Source organism: Ambystoma mexicanum, chromosome 13 (assembly GCF_040938575.1).
Source record: "Ambystoma mexicanum isolate Mex_15411 chromosome 13, UKY_AmexF1_1, whole genome shotgun sequence".
Taxonomy (NCBI): domain Eukaryota; kingdom Metazoa; phylum Chordata; class Amphibia; order Caudata; family Ambystomatidae; genus Ambystoma; species Ambystoma mexicanum.
In genome coordinates this window covers 215995050-216015404 of record NC_090938.1, presented here as the reverse complement: position 1 = coordinate 216015404, position 20355 = coordinate 215995050, and the positions used below count along the sequence as shown (strand labels likewise).

The following is a 20355-nucleotide window of genomic DNA, read 5'->3' as shown; positions in this document are numbered from 1 at the left end:
CCATGGCAAGCATATCCCTCCAACTGGACAACCACTATGTGTTAAACAACTCCCACTCAAGATCAATGGGCAAAGGAGGCAGATAGTTTGTAGACCCAGTTCCTGCACACCATAACCAGCTAAGCAATTTCCTCTTGCCAACAGGCCTCTTCCATGACTTACAGCTCTCAAGCAAGGCTTCAAAACACATCTATTCTCTGATGATGAGGCACCGGGTTATGCGCTCCCACGATCCACACGATGAGTCGCGCTCCGCACTTTAGTATTTGGGATATTTAATATAACTTTTTAGTAGGTATAATGAGGTGTTGTAAAAGCCCCAAAAAAAAAAAGTGAGGTAAATGTAATGAACATTGCGAAGGTGAACATCTTTTTATATCTGAATAAGTAGAGTGTTGCAGGACTTTCTGATGATTATTTAATGCTGGAGGTAAAACCTTGGCCTCAGCATTCAAGGTTTACCACCCAAACGGGGGCTCATTTGAAAAGTATAGCTGGGGAAGTGAGGTTTAGGCAGGTCTGCGAAGTACCTGGTATGCAAGGTACTCACCGCCTGCAAATAAAACTATGGGAATGCAGTGGCCAGACTTTTTGCTACCACCATTAAAAAAAAACTGCAAAATCAAATGGATCCAAATAATGCGCTTGTTGTTTCTGATGCGAACTCGGGTTTCACGTTTTCCATTTTGAACAAATAATGCTGCCTACCTTTCACGTCAAGTCTGCAGTCCACTACGGCTTCCCCCAGGTCGTTCACAGCTTTGCAGGAGTAGACCCCCCCATCGAAGGGGCAGGGCTTGCGGATCTCCAGAGAGCACACGCCCTGGTTGGTGAGCGCTCTATACTTGGGGTCTTCTCTGATCTCCATCTGGTTCTTCATCCAAATAATTTTGGGCTGAAAAGGAATGTAAAGTTTTAAGAAGTAGAAATCTAAAACAAAACCATTGCCGGACTCAATCAATCAATGCATCCTTCTAGCGGACTAGTTTGCATAAAAGGACATAAAATCACCTGGACACATATACACATCAGAGATACGTAATACATGATATTGAAATAGCCCTTTAAAGAATATTCCCTTTGAAGTTCTCCTTCTTTTAGGAGAAAATCTAACTAGGGTCTTTATAAATCACTCAACATCCTGTTTAGTTTTGCAATGTCAGCCAGGCACAACTATAAAATATGAAAACACAGCCCTAAAGATTAGCGCTAATAAAATGATGATCTTCAATGTGTCAATTTCAAATATTTCCATTTCCCATACCAAGCATTTAGCATGGTATGGGAAATGGAAAATCTGAAATCTCCAGGTGATTTGGACAAGAACTCCCATGATCCCTCACCGTTGACTGTGCTAGCTAGTGCTGATGGTAGTTGTAGTCGAAAACATCTCGAGAGCCAAAGGTTGGCCATGGCCCTCCGTAATGAAGTTGCTTCGAAATTGCATGCCAGTGCAGCCCTATCCTAATTCCTGCAACATTCAGGAAATGCATTACCCAGAATCTACAGTGATAGCGCGATACAGTGGACATAAAAGCAAGAACTGTAAATGTTCATCCAAGCCAAGACAGAAAGCCCATTTCCCAGAAGCCTCCAGTTTCTACTTTAGTACATGTGTTTCCAAGAGAAGCCTGTTCTACCTGAATTTAACATGCAAAAGCCTTCTAGAATCTATACAATCCGCTATTAATTGGAAATCATGTTCAGGGCCTACACCTTCTTTGTACATAAAGTACCCTTTACACTCTTATTATAAGTAGGTTGTCTCTAGGCACAAATATATCTAACTTCCATGTTGTTACTGTGTAGAGAGTCCATATTAAAAATATATGGTATTTCTAACTCTCAGATTTCTATAGATCAATGTCACACATGCATGAGGTAATGTCAACATGATTTCTCATTGTTGAAATGCCATCATGTTAAAGATAGTCCCTTCTGGAGGAGGCAGGACATGTATGCAAGCGCATGTCAAAATGAATGTTGCCGGTCAAAGCTGGTCATAGCTGGGCTGCTTATCACTACTTTGCAACAATGAGATGGGTGGTGAAGATTTGAATTAATTAAAAGACTTGGCAACCTTCCGTTCTATGGTTTTTCAGCCTCATACACCATTATAACATTGGGAAAGGTCCTGTGTAAACCAGTCCTGTTCTTATCCAGAAACAGCTGACTGGCCTGCAAGATTACATGCTTTCTTCCAGAGACCATTGGCGACCCAGACATGCTTCAGCCTCATCTGGGTGGTATAACCTTGGACTCTGGGCACAGCTCGCACATGATTTATCCCTTATTATGTCTGTGTCACTTACGATGACTTTGTAACACTGATGATATATATCTATCTATCTGCGCTTTTCTATAGCGCCACGAACCCGGCGGCCACAGGGCGCTCACAAAGAAAAACATAAAGGGGGGAATCCTGGGTAGAGAAAAGCAAGATATATTTTGTCAGTAGTTTAACCAGGTTCTTCATCAAAAAAGAAACGTTGTCCGATGTTTTTTAAACAGAGCAGTCGAGTCACTGTCAATGAGAAACTTGGGGAGTGTGTTTCACTAAGCTGAGGCCCAGGAGTAGAAACTGGCTGCACCAATTTTCTTGAGGAGGATGTGTGGTTGGCTCAATCGAGTAGTGTTATTAGAGCATAAGACACATCTGATTGGCTTCTTTTCAATTCTGCTGTCAGGTAAGATGGAGCCTCATCATGGAGGCACTTATTAACTATGACTAGGCCCTTATATTGAAGCCTCTGCCAGACTTGGAAGCCAGTGTAAGCTCCTCCAAGCTTCGGTACAGAGCCGTTCTGTGTAACCTGAAGTTTTTTGATATTAGTCTGTGAGGTCCCTATCAGTAAGCTGTTAGAGTAATCCAGTTTAGAGTTTATAATAGCAACCACAATCATTGCTCGGTTTTCTTCAGCCAGATATGGACGGATTAGCCATAATAGCTGGATGCAAGCGCTTTGAATTTGTTATAACTACTGGTAATAGCTTTGGGTAGACTTACTTTTTTCTTTTTTCAGCCTGTATAACCACCAACGAAGCACATCCCCTCTGCACAAAATCGGAAGCAACCTTAGACATGTTTGGGCCGCATGGGGCATCATCAGGGAGGTATAGCTTGTGACTCTAGAAACAGGAAGGTCAGCACCGTCTTCTCTATCCCAGCAACTGCAGTGCTTTCAGCATTTTCTCAGGCTGTTCTACTGGCCCCATAAACAATTTCAATTGACCACTAAAACTGCAGGGATGTTAGTATTTCTTAAAAAGGTTGGACACTGTCACCGTTTAGTCATATCAGGGCCAAAGCTAGGGATGCACTCCTTTTAAACATGTTGTATAGCACCACTATCTGCCCCGTTGCTAAGGTATCCTCTCTAGCATTGTACTGTGTGGTGCGCTGATAGGGAAGACCAGGGATCTTCAACTTGTGGCTCTCCATCTGTTTTTATTATGACTGTGCTGTCTAGCGCTGATGGGAGTTGTAATCCAGCACATCATGAGAGCCAAAGGTTGAAGAACCCTGGGGTAGGCGCTAGTTGAATTGGCTGCTGCACTGCTGCTGGGTTTAGCAGCACCATGTGACGGAGAGCAGAGCAACAAATGAAGTCTTTTATTTGGGCATTTAAAAAAAACAAGGGCTTCCCATTCGGCAAAGTGAGAAAACAATGGATTTTGTGATGCCAGATATGATTACATGGAAAATCTTTCTTACCTAGGATAAGTGCCAGGAAGGCTCTGGGGTAAGCCATCTGGGCTGTGTTTGGATTCACCAGCAGTGAAGTCCAGTCGGTTGTACAGAAAGACTAAAATATGCAAATAAGTCCACTAAAATTCATGGTGCGTGCATTGTTCTTGTCCGCACTCAGTGTGGATGTCCTCATAACTTGGCAGGATCATTGAAGATTATACAGCACTTCAGCCTGAGGAGTCCAAGTGCTGCACTTGTCAGATGAAAGGATAGCGCTGAGATGAAGGAGTCTTTTGGGTTGAGGGTGGGGATGCTGCTGCCTTGAGGTGGAACACACTACTATTTCACCTTGAGAACTCGCTTTCACTAGAAATCCCTGGGCAGCAGCAGTCGCCCCAGAGGTAAAATCCTCTGCCAGTGGAAAGCTGTTTTGCATTCAGCGTGAGGAAGCGTTTTGCATCCTTGCAAAAGATTGCACTATTATCCTGATCACTTAATTGAGGTTTGAAAATATGTTAAATGTGCATTTAACTAGATATTTGCCTGTCCTAGCAATCTATTTATCGTCTATCAAGCTATCTAACGTTGTCAATCTGACTGTGTATCTCTGTCTATTTGTTTCTCTATCCATCAATCCATCTGTCTGTATATCTATCTATATAGCTTTCATCAATCTCTCTATCTCTCCATCTACCCATGTATCCATCTATCAATCTATCAATCTATCAATCTAGCCACCTATCTACCAATCTCGCCACCTATCTACCAATCTCGCCACCTATCTATCTATCTATCTATCTATCTATCTATCTATCTATCTATCTATCTATCTATCTATCTATCTATCTATCTATCTATCTATCTATGCAGCTACCCATGCATCCAGCTAGTGAACTATCAATCTACCCATCTACCAATCTAGCCATCTATCTAGCCATCTATCTAGCTATCTATGCATCTAACCATGAATCCATCTAGCAATCGATCAATGTACCGATATGCCAATCTAGCCATGTATCTATCTATCTATCTATCTATCTATCTATCTATCTATCTATCTATCTATCTTTTTACTGACACTAATACATTTGTCTATCAGTCTCTCTATATATACATGCCCATCTCGCTAGTTAACTATATCTGCTGTGAGGAATCCGAGGGCATCCTCACCTCTTTCCCCAATATATCCACCTCCCAGGGGGCCAGAGAAAGGCCATCTCTTTTGGATCCAGACCCTGGGGGTGGATATGTGAGGGAGGATCACCTGGGTGAAGGAGACTTGGAGAGTGGGATGAGGCACCCTTTCATAGGGAATCAAATATCCCCCAGGCCTTTATAGGCTGTTACCAATCCTGTCTCTATTTTCTGATTGTCATTTACACACACCGCCACCATTTTGGTACTGAAACGAAGAAGAACACCGCACACCACTTTGGTTCTCAGGCGAGGAAGAGGACAACACGAACAACAACATGGAAAGGGGTTCGCAATGACAGTGAGCAGTCTAGTTGTGAGAAGACCAATCAGTCTGGTGGGGACATTAAAATCCCCACAACCCATGAAGGAGGAGTAGGAGTGGCTGAAGCCAGCTGGGAGAGCTGGAGCCACAATCGGTGGCGTACACGGAGGCGAGAGGTTTGCAGGAGTACCAGAGAGTGCAGAGCTGAGGGAGCGGAAGGAGGATACGGTGTGAGGCAAACACGGAGGCCCAGGCTGAACTGCTAGAGTGATAAGCATACTACAGCGAGTTTGCCATGAGAAGGGGGGCCACCCACGGCGAGGGGACGGTAAAGCCTGTGTGAATTGTCAAACTTTAAGTCATTTTTTAATACCGACCTAAAAGATTGAAAACTCAACAAGGAAGAAAGTTGAGGTGACGAATGTGTTTGAAAGACATTGGGCCTCATTACGACCCAGGCGGTAGAGGGTTAATGGCGCTGGTAGAGCTGCCGGCTCCGTTAACCCCCTACCACCTTATTACGCGGTCTGCTCGCGGGTCCCGCTAAGTACGTCTGGTAAAACCAGGCGTCCTAAGCGGGACGCGCTAGCAGACCAGGATGCTAACAACGGGCCTGTCATTAACGGGCCCGTTGTTAGCATCCTCCCCATTCCCATTGAGCCCTATGGGGGCTGAAATGGGAATGGGGATGTACTGGGTCCCGGGAAAGGGAATTACCAGGCCCTCCAAGGTCGGAATGGGCTGGTAATTCACCATTCCAGGAACCTGGACCCGGTACCGGTATCGGGGTAGCAATGACGCTAAAAGCGGCATGGCTACCTCCATACTCGTAATGAGGCCCATTGAACTTTAAGATCAAACATGGTCCAAAGCCACGAATGAATTGTAATGCAAAACAGTGACCAGCCTGAAAGAAAGTTTAAAATGAATATTGATACAAATCTAGTGGGTCAAGGAATAACCATAACAGATGAAAATGACCAACCACTTATGGAGGAACTACATGAGAAATTGGGATAAGAGAAGTCCTTTAATCTGGCACTGAAGTGAACCAGGCTCCACTGTAGGATGGAAGCATTGGCACCCTTTGCTTAAAGGAACTGATGAGGAGCACCAAATAATGTGTATCGGTTGTGTGACCTGTAATGGGTGAACCGTGCCATCCAACAACTGCGCCTAGACTGAGGACAAGTTTTGTGTTACAACAAACCGGCAATCAAAGATATTGGAAGTTTTGTTGTTTCAAGTAAAAAGAATTTGAGCTGGGACGTATCCCAGGTAATTGAACATTGAAAACACTGAAAGACTTGAAAGTTTGGAGAAGGGTACCCCTTTTTACATTGTGACTGTCTTGAAGCATCATGAAGGGAACCCTATCGCAGGCCAGGAGCTGGAAGACGCTCTGAACAGTTATTGTGAATTCTAAGGAGAACCATCTATAATCCTGGCGAAGGGAGAACCCCCTTTCCAACCCAGAGCTGGAAGAAGCTCTGCACCTAGAGGTGAACACTTTTCATTTGAAGCTGACATCCCTGCTCGATGTGAGGACAAGCCTAGGTTTTGGACACAGACAAATAGTGGGCAGCCGGTCCGATAGCACAGCGAGTAGAGCCCTCGCTTTTACATCCATGCAGAATCTGCTGATGCAGGTTCAAATCCCGGCAGGGCCAAACTCAGCCTTTCATCCTTCCGAGGTCGATAAATGAACACCACACACTGTGGGTACTAATAAGCAGAGTTCAGATACCTGAGGGTTCGTAGCGCTATATAAATGCTAAATTATTATTACGGCCGCAGCGGTAGCCGTGCCGGTAAAAACAGCATGGCTGCCGCCGGAGTTGTGTTTTCTTCCTATGCCTGGCTTTGGGGGATTAGCGGGGCATTACAGCCCCAGTGGTCCCGGAAGCCAAGGTGCCGGAAAAAGTAACTCCCCATTCCCATTCGAGTCCCATAGGACTCAAAGGGAATGGGGAGGACAAAAGCACTGGCACTGTGCTCAACAGTGCTGGTGCTTCCGTCAAAGTGCACGGGCGGGTGCCATCCTGACCTCCAGGTCTGACCTGGCGGGTGCGGGATGGCACCCGCCCACAGGGCACCCGCCCCCCAGGTCTGACCTGGCGGGGAAGGGACGGCACCTGCCCGTCCGCCCCCAGACCTATGAGTGTGCCAGTCTGGCAACTACGGTGCCAGTAGGCTTACCGCCTCCATTGTTACCGGACCGGCACACTCGTAATGTGTCCCATTGACTTTGTACTTCATGTCACAGACTATTCTTAGTTTCAGTTAGGTAGGGAAATCCCACCTTAGCAAAGGGCAAGCTCTTTTCTCCACGCTCCCCTATTCGCACCTTGAAATGTCTCCTCCCTTCTTGAAATGTGTCCTCCCTCCTTCAAACTCCTGTCCGAAGCTCCTTTGCAAGTAGACTCCCTCTCTCCAATGACGACCCTGTCTGATGTAGCTGTCTGGCTTACATACTGTGATCTCTGCTGCCCAGGGTAGGACTATGAGTGAGTGTATGGACTTGTGTGATCCTGGGATGAACTTCACCCGATTGGCTAATTTGACCTGGTTTAGGTCAATTGAAATGGGACTGGAACTCATCTCTATCAGTGTCCGTCACCAGCTTGGATGTTTCTTTTTACTCTAACAATCCGTGGTGCTGACTGCACTGCTTGCCCTGAGCTTGGATCCCTGATCTCCCCAGTATGTAAACTAGAAGTCAAGAAAGTCTCTGGTAAGAATATAAAATTCCCTTTCTCTTTGACAAGCCTCCCTGAGCTGTAAAATTGAAAATTAAAATTCTGTGTCTTTCTACACCTATAAAATGACTTTGTTTTGGCTTTATTCAACTTGCAGCGTCATCAAATTCTTCAATACATCTGCTGAGTGCCTGCAAATGATTTCTCTTAAAGGCAATATATATATTTCTTGTCTAGTGGTTTTGAGCCTGGTTAGTAATTCCATTAGCTCCACTAAGGTTCCCCGAGCAGACCTAGTGTAAATGGGGTGGGAGGTTGCACTTTGTGTTTCTCCCTGCCTTCAAGTGGGGACTCGGTGAAGGGGATCTTGGGATCCCACTGTTCCTCCTCTGGACTCAACATTGTCTAATTTAGGGCGGCACATGGGCTACTTGCCCACCCTCCTGACAGTGTCCTAGTTAGTCAAGGCCCTCTGTCACACACATATCCCCAAATAGGGCCATTGTATATTCAGCACCTCGAGTAGCCAGAGACGGGGAGAGTGCATCAACGACAAATAGTATTATGCAGTAAGATAATGCAGCTGGGGCTGGGGACACCTTTGGCGCAAGGTCTGTAGAAGCGGCAACTAAATCTCATATTCATACCAACATTGAGAACAATTAGAAATAATGTTTGGTTCTTCTCACCTTAGGGCTTCCGCGGACGGAGCAGAACAACTTTGTGCTGTAGCCGGTCGTAGTCGTCCTGTTGCTCAATGCCTGGGTGAATTTGGGAGCTTCTGAGAAATTCTTCTCTGGGAACTCTGCCGGCTTGAACACCACACCTACAAAACGCACAAAGGAACATGAACATGGGTGAGTCTGGTCCAGTACATTTCAGTGATGCATATTGCATTAATAATTGCAGTTTGTCTGAAATCAGTAGGTTTTTACATTGAATGGCAAATTAACTCTCTGCAGCATGCATGGTTGTGCTGTTGTCCATACCCATCATGATCAACCACAAATACTTTTATTTTGGCATCGCCATAAAAAAGTGCAGCATAACAACAGTCAACCTACATACATAAATACACACTGGATGTGCCTCGATAAAACAGAATACCATAAAACCATCATCCTATTTGGGTCCCTGTGGCATAACAAGACTGGTCGGTCTTTGGGGGACCAGTTCTAGTCCTTCAGAGTAATAGAAGGTCCACTCCTTCTCGAACCCAGGCTTATACGATTTTGGTGGTTTTAAGGAACGTGTTTATAAGTAGCCAGGCAACGTATATGTAGGTCGCAAAAGCAAGGGTCACCAATTAGTCGGCTGTGCACCTGGACAATAACAGTGCATAATAATATATTGACAGTAGATCACATGATAGCTTCATTTAAATTAAAAGGTGCTTGGTGCATCTTGTAAAGAAAGAAACGTCCAAGCCATGTTTCGTCTATTACTAGTGCTTCACCAGGGTGTACAATTCTTGCAGTGTGGAGAAGTTTCTTTGAACTTTTTTATTGAGTTTAAAATCCAGCATGTGGAGCTGGGGTGGGATGCCCATATAACGCTGGTGTTCTACGCAAGACCGCTTCACAATTCAGCTAAATTATAACATAGTGTAATGGTACTCAATGTATTGGCCTTGGAAAGAGGTTCCTGACATCAAGGGCATAGGCAGAGAAGGCCTGTTGCATGGTTCTTTCCTTCCTGCACCCGTCGAGCTTAAGCCAATCACTTCAGATTTCCCTGACTTGTCAGAGGTGGGCACTTAACTCACTTGGCTACTCTACTGACAAATAGCCTGTGAAACTGTATGTTGATTGTGATATTGATGTGGTGTGTTATTCTGCCAGGTTACTGGTACAATGCACCAAACCTAGCACCCGATTCATAAACTTTCAGTGGCCCGGTCGTAAACTGCAGCTGCAGTAATTTACTCTGACACCCACATGTGTACATTGATATTCACAAAGAGTTCCACGCGAACAGTGAGCAAGTTGTGGTTCGAAGTGCAATGACATTTCAATTCACACATCTTTGTGGAGAGTTGTCAAAGAATGCAAAGCTTTCTGAGACAAATCTACATGGTGAAACAGAGCAAGTTTTTTGCTACTTTTTGTTAATCAGCACACTCTACCTACGTTTGCTGGTGTTCCTTAATTTGCATTGCCTCCCAATTGCCTGTCCTCCAGCAAAAGCCATTCTGCATATGCAAATTAGGGGTACGTGGAGATCCTCTCTTTCCCCAGACCATTGGCGACAAGGTGGCCGGATGTTACAAAGGTAAGCTCTCTGGAGGCAGCAGGTAAGTTCTTTAAGTTTCTTTATCTGTTACTTCTTCGATCAGATATCATCAGGTACATAGGCTCAATAGGAGTCACAAGACAAGGAAGCCCAGCGAGCCCACTGGCTCCCACCACCCAGGCTACATACTTCCAACTGCCTGTGCTGGAACAGATAGCAGGTAACAAACAGGAAAACCAGTCACAACCCCTGACACAAAGGAAACATGCCACGGGTAGTTGGGGGTTGCATTCTCTGAGCTCATCCATTATAAATTAAAGATGGGCTGAAGGATGCAGTGCCCCCACTCCTAGATATGGCTAAAAAGTTTATCATAAAAATAAAATAACTTTGCAAGTGGACTTTTTCCCACATGTGCATAGGGGATGGCAAACACTGTGCACTGTCTTACTTCCCTCTACTTGTGTGATCTGTTGACTTCTACAAGACTGACAAGTTCTCAAGTTCGTGTTGTAAAGTAACTGCACGAAGTGTAAACTATTGCCATCTGCTTGCATCCTGCCTTTTACAGTGGTTTATCTGCTGTCTGTTTGTGTAGGACCTCTGGCCGGTTCTCTCGAATGATCGCACCTCCCTCTCTGGACATCGGCCGCTTGGTATGAAATGTAATAGTTTTGAATATGATGGTCAACACTATGGCCCTCATTACGACCCAGGCGGTAAGTTACCGCCTGGGTCGTACCCTTACCACCATGGCGTAAACTAAGTTTACGCCATGGTGGTTGGCGGATTTACCGCCCCATTCCAAGGTGAGTGGGGCGGTAAATCCCCATTTCCCATTTTACCCTCCCCCATTCCCATTTTCGCCCCATAGGGCATAATGGGAATGGGGAAAAGCGATAATTACGGCACCGTAAATTACGGTGCCGTAATTATCGCCAAGGTACCTTTGCGGCATGGATTTTAACGGCTGCAAAAAAGCAGCCGTTAAAAGCCATCCCGCAAAGGTAACCTTGTAATCAGGCGTTAAGGGTCGGCGCCGTTTACGGCGCCGTAAACCCCTTAACGCCTGAGTCAGAATGAGGGCCTATATTTCGACCCTATCAACAGGTACAAAACCAAAAAAAAGTCACAATTGGAGAAGCGCTCGAAAAATGAATTTTATATGTAAAGAGATCATTTAGAATAAAACCAGCTCAGACATTGCACATTGTCTGGAGAGGACGTCTTCATGCTGTGTTTACATGGTTCGAGCATTCATTTTTGGCGATAAGGCTTCAATCAGGGAACAACCAAGTGGAAACAGAGGGAGACTCAAAGAAGCCCAACAAATGAAGTCCAGGGAAAAAATATAATCACACAGTGTGGCAAAAAAGAAACAGAGCTGAAAGGCCCCAGCTATGCAGGAGACTAATCTGGCTTAGTCAAAATCCTTTAAAAGGAAATCGAAGTTAAAAGAGCAGAACTGGCCCAAGGGTAGGACATGAGTGGACGCCGGCTCTCGTGTTCTGAAAGCAAAATGCCCTTTTATTAGAATTGGCTGTACTATCCTCTAATGCCTGCGATTAATGTGCATCCATTCAGCGTGGCCGCGCATTACAATGAAGGCCCAAATAGGAAATCGAAGCGCGGGCACTGCCACAATCCATTTGAATCTGCATAAGTGCTAACGAGGAACGACTCCGGGACTCGTTCCAACCAACACTGCGCTGCCTGATAAAAAAAAAGTTTTAAAAGAATGTCGAATTCAGTGCTCCCATGGGCATGATCAAATTTGATGATACATCTAAAGGTTTACTTGGATTTAACAAATGAGAATACAAGAAAACTATGGATGAAAGGCTTGTTCAAATCCCTCCCAACCAGAAGGACTTCTTCTGGGTACCATTCTATCCCACTGCTTTTAGATTATCTTTGCAATTTGATCGCTCTTGGCCCCACCCCGAAAAAGAGTGAACCAACACTCACATGTAGGTCACATGTCCTCTGCATGGGAATACAAGAAACCTGAGACATGTGTTGGACGTGTGTGGGTTAGTGAGTGGGATACTAAGTCCATGGGTACAGTGACCTCTATAATCACACCTGGGTGTAGCCCCTCCGAGTTATGGAGATTCTCTGAGAAAAAAAGAAAGCAATCAATGGAAATCGATGACAAGAAAGCAATCAATGGAAATCGATGACCCACAACATTTCTTGGCTACTTAAATTTTCTCTTAGGAGAATCGTTCCACTCCAAAGTGTTTAGCACATTGGTGAATTTCAGGTCAGACGTACTATATGCAAAACAGGGCTGGGAGGTTAGCTCAGGGGCAACACCTTTGGAAGCAAGACAACGCAGCGCAACACAGGTTTGAATCCTGCTCCGGTGCTTAGAGACTGGTCTCCAGTGTTAAGCGTGTAACAAAAAAAAGATTAACTATATAACAATTTAATGTACAATTCTCACCTCTCTCTTTACTATTCTGTTCAAATGTACAAAAAGTTGGGGGCTCATTTTTCCCCCTGCCCATATGTATGTGGTGTAGAGACGCAGCTGCGCGTGAGTCCTATCGACAGTCCGTCTTCCATGGAGAAGCCATACCTTTGGCTAAGCGATCTGTTATCTTTTGTTTCTTTCACAGAACACAGCAATCCAACAGCCTGATCCCAGTCGACGTATGTGCTGTGTGTAGGCGTCTCGGGAGGATAGCTCAGGGGCACCGTGCTCGAGACAGGGCACCACAGGTTTGATCCCTGGGTTCGCGCTTAGAAACCTCTGGGTATTAAGCATTATAAATAACCTATCATATCATAAAGTTGTCTTTTTTTCTAGAATGATGGGTTTGCGTTACCTATTTGCTTTCTGTGAATATAAATACTATACATAATGATTTTTGTTCTGTATTGTTTTTTATGATTGAAGTCGAAGGAATATATATCATTTCAGTGTCCTCGTATAGAGAGGGAGGCTGCCTGTGGCTGCCAGAAGTTCCTGATCCTACCAAAATCGTGAGGTCACAGCTCCCACTGCTCTCTGAAGCCAAGACATTGCTTCTCACATCAGAAGGCACTGAATTGCTCTGGTACTGCTTCGAGGAGGGCGCCTCAGAGCATTGGAGGTGGCTCGCTGGCAGCAATATAGTCCAAAGACTTCTGAGTTCCAGTTTACAGTAGAGACAGGGTTATTTACAGCAGCAATAGTAGCCACTGAGAGTGCACAATCCTGCATAGATTATCTGCCTGGAAATCATTTGACTGTGCCCTTATTAGTCAAGAACTTGTTCATTAACGTCCTATACAGCTTTTCTATGAGAGAAGGGACGGGTTCCGAAGCTAGAGGTCCCGAGCCAAAACGTTGAACCGCTTAGATGGGTAAAGGGTAAAATAAGTCATGATAATGCCCCGGTGGAGTAATCATTAAAGAATATTACTCGTTAACATTGTATTTTCCATATGTAATAGCTTGGCAATGTAAGTGTACAAGATAGTGACACCTTAATGAGCATCTTCAGTATCATGAGTTGTCAGAGGCAGATTCTGATTGGCTAGTGGTGCATAATTGCATCACATAACGTCTTCCAAAGCATTCAAAATAGTCAATCGCCTCTAAATTAGCTGTGTCGCCCGCTCCCTTGCACTATAAAACTATTAGCAGCCAGGCACCAGGGCTGTCTGCTAAAATAGCCATACTATGAACTATGACAGTGCTCCAAGCTCTACGTGATTGGTTGGCTTTTCACAGGAGATGTATTAAAACTAGCCAAAGAAGGCCCTCAAGGAAAGGAATATGAGAGCACCGTCAAAATAATCGTATGCTTATATAAACCAGGAAAAAGCCTCAGTAAGATGCCTGGCTAAATGATTTACTCATCCTCTCTCGTTACGAGAAAGTCATGTATAACAAGAAATAGGATTCTCGTCTATATGATGATATTTCGTCAACATTTAATGAACTGTATGGTTAGCCTCATATGTTTCTATGGTCATGACGGGTCGTGGGGCCTCATTACGAGTTTAGGGGTAGCCGTAGCCATAGCCGAGCAATGTACATGCTCGGCCATCTGATGGGCTCAGCAGCACATCCCGGGTACTAATGAAGTGGTCAAGCCAGTGTTCGTTGGCAGCAGGTCCATCGGTTACAGGTCCAGGAGCCTGCCATATTAGCCAGGTCAAGCAGCGCCACAGGGAGGGCCACTGAACTAATCCATCACCGGGGTGCATATTAAGAAGGGCATGGCTACCCCCAAACTCGGGTCCGGGTCCGTGTTCCCTGAATGGGGAAATACCATGGGTGTCATTTTAGAGGGGGGGACAGGGGTGTTTGTCCCCTCCCAACTTTCATGGCACACCATTTTGTCCTCATTCATTTGGCTGGGGCACCTTTTCTTCAGATGTCGGGTCCCCCCCAACATTTTCAGCCAAGTTACTCCACTGGGAAATACCGGGCCCTTCCGACCTTGGAGGGCCCGGTATTTCCCCATGCAGGGAACCCGGACACGGTACATCCCCATTCCCACATGAGCCCCATAGGGCTCATTGGGAATGGGGCGCATGCTAACAACGTTGTTAGCATGCTGGGCCACTTGCGGGACCCTCTAAGGACGTCTGGTAAAACCAGACGTCCTTAGCGGGTCCAGTGAGCGGACCTCAGAATAAGGCGGTGGGCGGGGTTAACGGCGCCGGCAGCTCTACCGGCGCTGTTAACCCCCTATCGCCAGGTTCATAATGAGGCCCATGCTCTTGATTGTGGAGTAGCAGAACGCAACGATGTGCTTTTAATTTTTTTGTTGTATTTGTGTTTGCCATGTGAAGTTGGATTCACTGAGCTGCACTATGCTGTAACTTGGACATGTTAAAATAGTTTTTCTTGCTATAATTATATAGAATTGATTAGAGTGAGTTACTTTTAAAAATTAATTTAGTGATGGTCGGTTCAATATATTATGTGTTTCTATTTTTTTCTTTTCTTTATATTGGTTCTAATGTCTGAATGACTTTACTGTTGTGTAAATCATCACTATACTGGTTATGGCATCTATTGTACTATAAAAGTTATAAACATATATATATATATTTTTTTTTTAAAGTCGAAGTCCCTCTTTGATTTTCATGGAATCATAAAATGACGAGGGCAACACGACCTCAAAGTGGAGGCTGTGAAAGGTGAGCAGCACCATGAGACCAAGCATGGTAGGTGCGCCGAGCCAGAAGGCTGGCCCGGACTGTGGTCAACAGCAGCAGTCAATGTACATGCTCGGCCATCTGATGGGCTCAGCTGCACATCCCGGGTACTAATGAAGTGGTCAAGCCAGTGTTCGTTGGCAGCAGGTCCATCGGTTACAGGTCCAGGAGCCTGGCATGTTAGCCCATGTAAAGCAGGGCCACTGAAATAGTCGATCACTGGGGTACATATTATGAAACGTAGGCTTCATATGTGGCAGGCTTCATAGGATCAATGGCTTTATGATCGATTGGGGTGTCAGAGTTCATAGAAAAGAAATGGAGGCCCCTCCAGAGATTAGGCTCTGAAGGTTTTGCCTGGTAGTCTAATGGAGGTAGCCCATTAATGGAGGCTAACAAAGTGAGTCCACCAATCTGTGGCATTATTGGATGGTTTATTTTCCACTTCTCTAGTGTAAGAAATCCTTGTGGCCACTCCCCAAAACCAGTGGGTATGTTTGCTTGGCAAGTTGTCAAACGTTTCTGATTGGCCAATTATTTCCTTTGTTAATGGAGTAGTTTGGAATCTTTGTTAGTTTATCCCAACACTGAAAACCATAAATTAAAGAACTTGGACTCTAGGCATTCACACCCTATTGCCATTTGGCAGGAATAATTAACCTCCTCTAAACTAATCACAATGCAGTCAATAATCTCTAATTCGAACTTCAGCAGTAGCCTAAAAGCCAGTCTTGCATTCACAATTATATTTTACTACAAAGCGCTAATAGTCTTATAGATCTTGGGATGTGTCATTATTGCTTAGCGTAATCCCCTAACTTGTTGACAGCAGCTTCACCTCATGCGATAAATCGAAGGTGGGCACTATTCTGCGATAATGAGTTTCTCGCACCGTAAAACGTAATTATGTGCTTCTGTTGTATTTTTTCATTGGTAGAAGGTTCTGCTACCAAAATGGCTTCCTGGTGCTGATATGCCAGAAGGAAGAGTGTAGAGAACCCATCTGGGGAGATATTTTTATTCAGCGAGTAAGCAGATGCCTGAGCGGCAATACTGGAAATATAATCTGGAGATTGAGGCTGGTGGAGTCAACCCAGTGTATTAGTCGGATTCCATGTAAATGCGCTTTGTGGCTCCACCTTTATTTCCATGGTTTAAATTCACTGCTACATGTCAACGGCTTAGCTCTTTGATGCTCCACAGCGACACCTTGATGGGAGTCTCAGGAGGATAGCTCAGGACCAACGGCTCGCCTTGGAAACAAGATGACACGGAGCAACACAGGTTCGATCCCCGGTCCGTGCGTTATAAATAACCTATCATATCATATCACTTGGACACCAACAAGTTGAGTCAGTGCTAATTCCTAGAGAACCCAACAGCCTGAGTAAGAAGGCCCCTGTGAATTCACTGTTTAAGAATTGGAGGGAAAGAGGGGCACCTCTGGACAGCCTTTGAATGATTGTATGTTTATCTATTGTGTTGATTAGCTTGGAATTTCGACCAGAAGTGCCCTGAAGGGTACAGACGCCACAGAGGTAGTGCCTTTCGAGGCTGTCTCTACATAGTTGCAGTAGGTATGCGGGTGGAGGCGAGCTGAGTAATGCCGGGGTACCAATAGTAATCATGTGATCATTTACATAGTACTTCATGCAGAGGGACCACTTCTAAGTGCTGTCATAATTGATGGTATCATTGGCCAGACATGGCTCTCGTTTTCTCGACCTCAAGAGGATGAAAGGCGGTGTTGGCCCGACTGGGGTTCCGTGCCCAGATCTCAGGGTATCCTTTTTCAGAAGCACTTTAGCTGTCCATCCAGTAAGGGCAGGCCATGGAGACATAATCAGGAAGCATTTGGTGACATACCTAAACATGAAGTACATTTTGCTGTGGACCAATATTTGTTCAACATCCTGTTACTACGGGTGCAGAGTTCAGAGTGGAGAACTGGGGCAGGTACAGGCCACTGCTTTCTTTTTTGGAAAACTTGAAGTCGAAGGTGTATATTTTTTTGCAGCAATAACGTTTCTATGTGATTTGGTCGAGGTTATTTCGTCGAATTCGAATTCGTCAAAACGTATTTCTCATTTGTTTACATTAGGCTGCAAATATATGCGGGGTAAACCCCTCCGCCCCCACAACTTCCCACCCGACTTCCCACATCTTAGCTATTACGATTACCACGATTGAATTCGAATCCAACGAAATCTCCTATGTTGTAATCTTCTTATCCCGCCATAACATTAGGTTCTGACTCCATCAAGGTGCCAGGAAGTGCCATGCCAGGACCAAAGGATGCACACAGGCTCACCAGAGCAGAGAAAGTGTTCTTAAACCAGTCTCGCCCAGTTAATACACCAATTACTTACTTCACTCTTCCGGATGTGAAGGTTAACTCCAGTTTACAGTGGCTATCGTGCAAGGCGGTTTGTGAGACTGCTCTCATCCTGCACTCACCTCTGAAGTCTTCACTGACAATCGCTCTGGGATCTTTCCCTAAATAGGACAGAGTAAAACTCACTTGAGAAACGTCCATTTATCAGCAATTTCAGATGTTATCAACGGAATCCCCGGGCCGCAATCTGAGGGTGCCTGGGCCCCATTAGATGTTAAGTCTAAAGGTGTTCCCTGATAGAAACACCCAGCCATTGCAAGTCTATCAAGCTCTAGGCAAAATAGAATTGTCCATGACAGATGTTTCATAATGGCAGGGGTATTTTCCAAGATGTAGAATTCCAAAAGAAAGATTATTTTACTGCCAAACGCCTTAAGTTAGCCTTATTCACCATAATAGCATGCAATAACGGCTAGTAATTGCCTGCAAGCCACATTGAAGCTATTGAGCAAAACGAGGGCTATTGAAAAGTGTCAATGGAAATTAAAGAGCTGATTTTGCTGACAACCGCATTCAATGTTTAAAATGTTACAGATCTATTGGAACTCACTTTGATGGAGTGACGTCCACCTGTTTGCCTGTTGCAATTCCTAGTATGTACGAATAATTATAATTAAAATTGGTTATTTAAACGTGCTTAATACCCAGAGGTTTCTAAGCACGTACCAGGGTCTCGAACCTGTGTTGCTCCACGTCGTCAGTTGGCCGTGAGCTGTCCTCCCGAGACGAATGTTAGAGTGATTTACAGTGCAATGGGTGCAATAGGTTTGAAAGCCTCCTCTTAGCAATCGCATTGTTTCATTGCACAACCAATTAAATAACAAATTAAAACCCTTTTTTTCAAACTGATTATTTTATTTCTATAATGTTTCCTTGATAGACATGCAAAAACCGTTTGCTTTTTTGTACATTTCAAATCTTTGCTCACATAACATGCAACAAAAAGGTGCACGCCCTTCTCAAACAATGACTACAGACAGTTGCCCGTATTGCATAGTTCCCTTATTCAGTGTCCTGGAAGTATAGTAGTCAAACTGAGAGATGTTTGGGCTCCTATCCCTTCATGGTCTGAGCCAATGGAAGGGAGCGGTTGTTGATCTGTGACGTTTAGATATTTACACTAGCCTAGACAAGCTGAAATATTGGTCTGGTCCACATGAGCATGCTAAATTATAAATAATCTCCTTTACTCAGAACTCGGGCCACATGTTTATTATCTGGGCCAGACTACACCACAGTGGGGGAATCAGGCGGGAAACCAGGGTGTGATTTTTGTTTTCCGCTCAGGACCATCAGTTTACTTTCGCCTAGAGTGCCCTGAGGCTGCAGCCCCTGCGAGACTTACACAAGAGAAAGGTGCTTAATAGAGTGAAAGTGTCCAAAGTGATTGATTTGGGGCCAGGCTGCGCTGGAGTAGCTGAGACTGCCAACATTTCACCCTACTACGGTTACAGCTTAATCACATGAGAGAATGATTCCCTGGAGCGCTCAAAGCAGTGCTCCATGGAAGCGAGGAGCCTAGCGGTGACCAGTGCCACGTCAAATAATTAAATATCGCTTCCGTTTCACGATCAATACATCTTTGCTCAATGCTTTTGCCCCAAGAAGCAAGGACAATGGTGGCGCCATGTACAAGTATTGTCAATGAGACAATCTAAACAAGATGTCACTGTTCCCGGAACATTTGTTATGGTGGGACCAACAGGGCTAATGGAAGCTTCAGGGGGACAGACTCGGGTCTCTCGTTCAAATCAATGAATGCATTAGGCTGAAATCTAAACTGCAGAAGGTGGCCTTTGATATGATATACCAGAGAAGGATTTTCTGCAGGAAGACATGCTGTGCTTCCATGTGCAGCCAGGCACTATTAGTCATGACCCAGAAGCCAATATTAGCTATTCCCCAGAACCTCTCCTTGCCAGGTGTCTGTGCAGGCTGGATCAGCCACAAGCAGGCGAGCCAAAGAGGGAGGGGACCATGTGTGTATGAAATGATATGATAGGTTATTTATTACGCGCTTAATACCCAGAGGTTTCTAAGCGCGGACCCGGGGATGGAACCTGTGTTGCTCCGTGTCGTCTTGCTTCCAAGGCGAGCACGTTGCCGCTGAGCTATCGAGCGTGTGTCTTCGTTTGTACCGGCATTTCTATATTCATAAGGACGTGGGCTTTAACACTCTGAGCGATGATGACATTGGGCAGAATCGCCTATGTTTGGGGAAATGAGCACAGATGAACTGCGAATTATCCTCCGAGTGAAGAGTCAAAATCGGTACGACGTTCATTCGTAGGCAGTTTTTTTTTCCGATCAGTTTTTTGCCGAAAGATTTTGGCTTAAAAAAACCAGTCTAAATATATTGGGGGTTGGGGAGTGTATGGGCATATAAAGGTTAAGGGTTAGGGAAAATGGAATACAAAATAGGGGAGGGAGGGTTATGGGGTACCCCTCCCCCCCACATAAAAAAGTCTACGTTTTTTGAGCCAAAGATTTTCGGCAATAAAATATTATTTTTTTTAAACTGGGGGCTGAATGAACATAGAACACGCAAAAACAGAAATGTTAGACAGGGACACTCTCAAGCACAAGTCCGGTGTTGTCTGATCTTATTGAGGACCTATTTGTTTTTTGGATATGGTTGTATATAGGGAAACCCAAGCTAGGAAGTAGCAGAGAACTGTGCAAGTAATTGGGGGTTTATAAAGGTCATTAAAAGGGG

The 20355-nt window shown here is 44.8% G+C and overlaps 1 protein-coding gene across 1 annotated transcript in view; it reads right to left on the bottom strand.

The window, feature by feature from the left end:
- Positions 1-20355, bottom strand: part of MYBPH (myosin binding protein H) — a 223562-nt gene that overhangs the window by 11142 nt on the left and 192065 nt on the right. The window contains exons 8-9 of the mRNA XM_069633675.1: positions 8539-8675; positions 709-895 (exon numbers count right to left, since the gene is read on the bottom strand). Of these exons, the coding sequence (XP_069489776.1) occupies positions 709-895; positions 8539-8675 (324 nt within the window). The remainder of the gene's footprint in view (positions 1-708; positions 896-8538; positions 8676-20355) is intronic.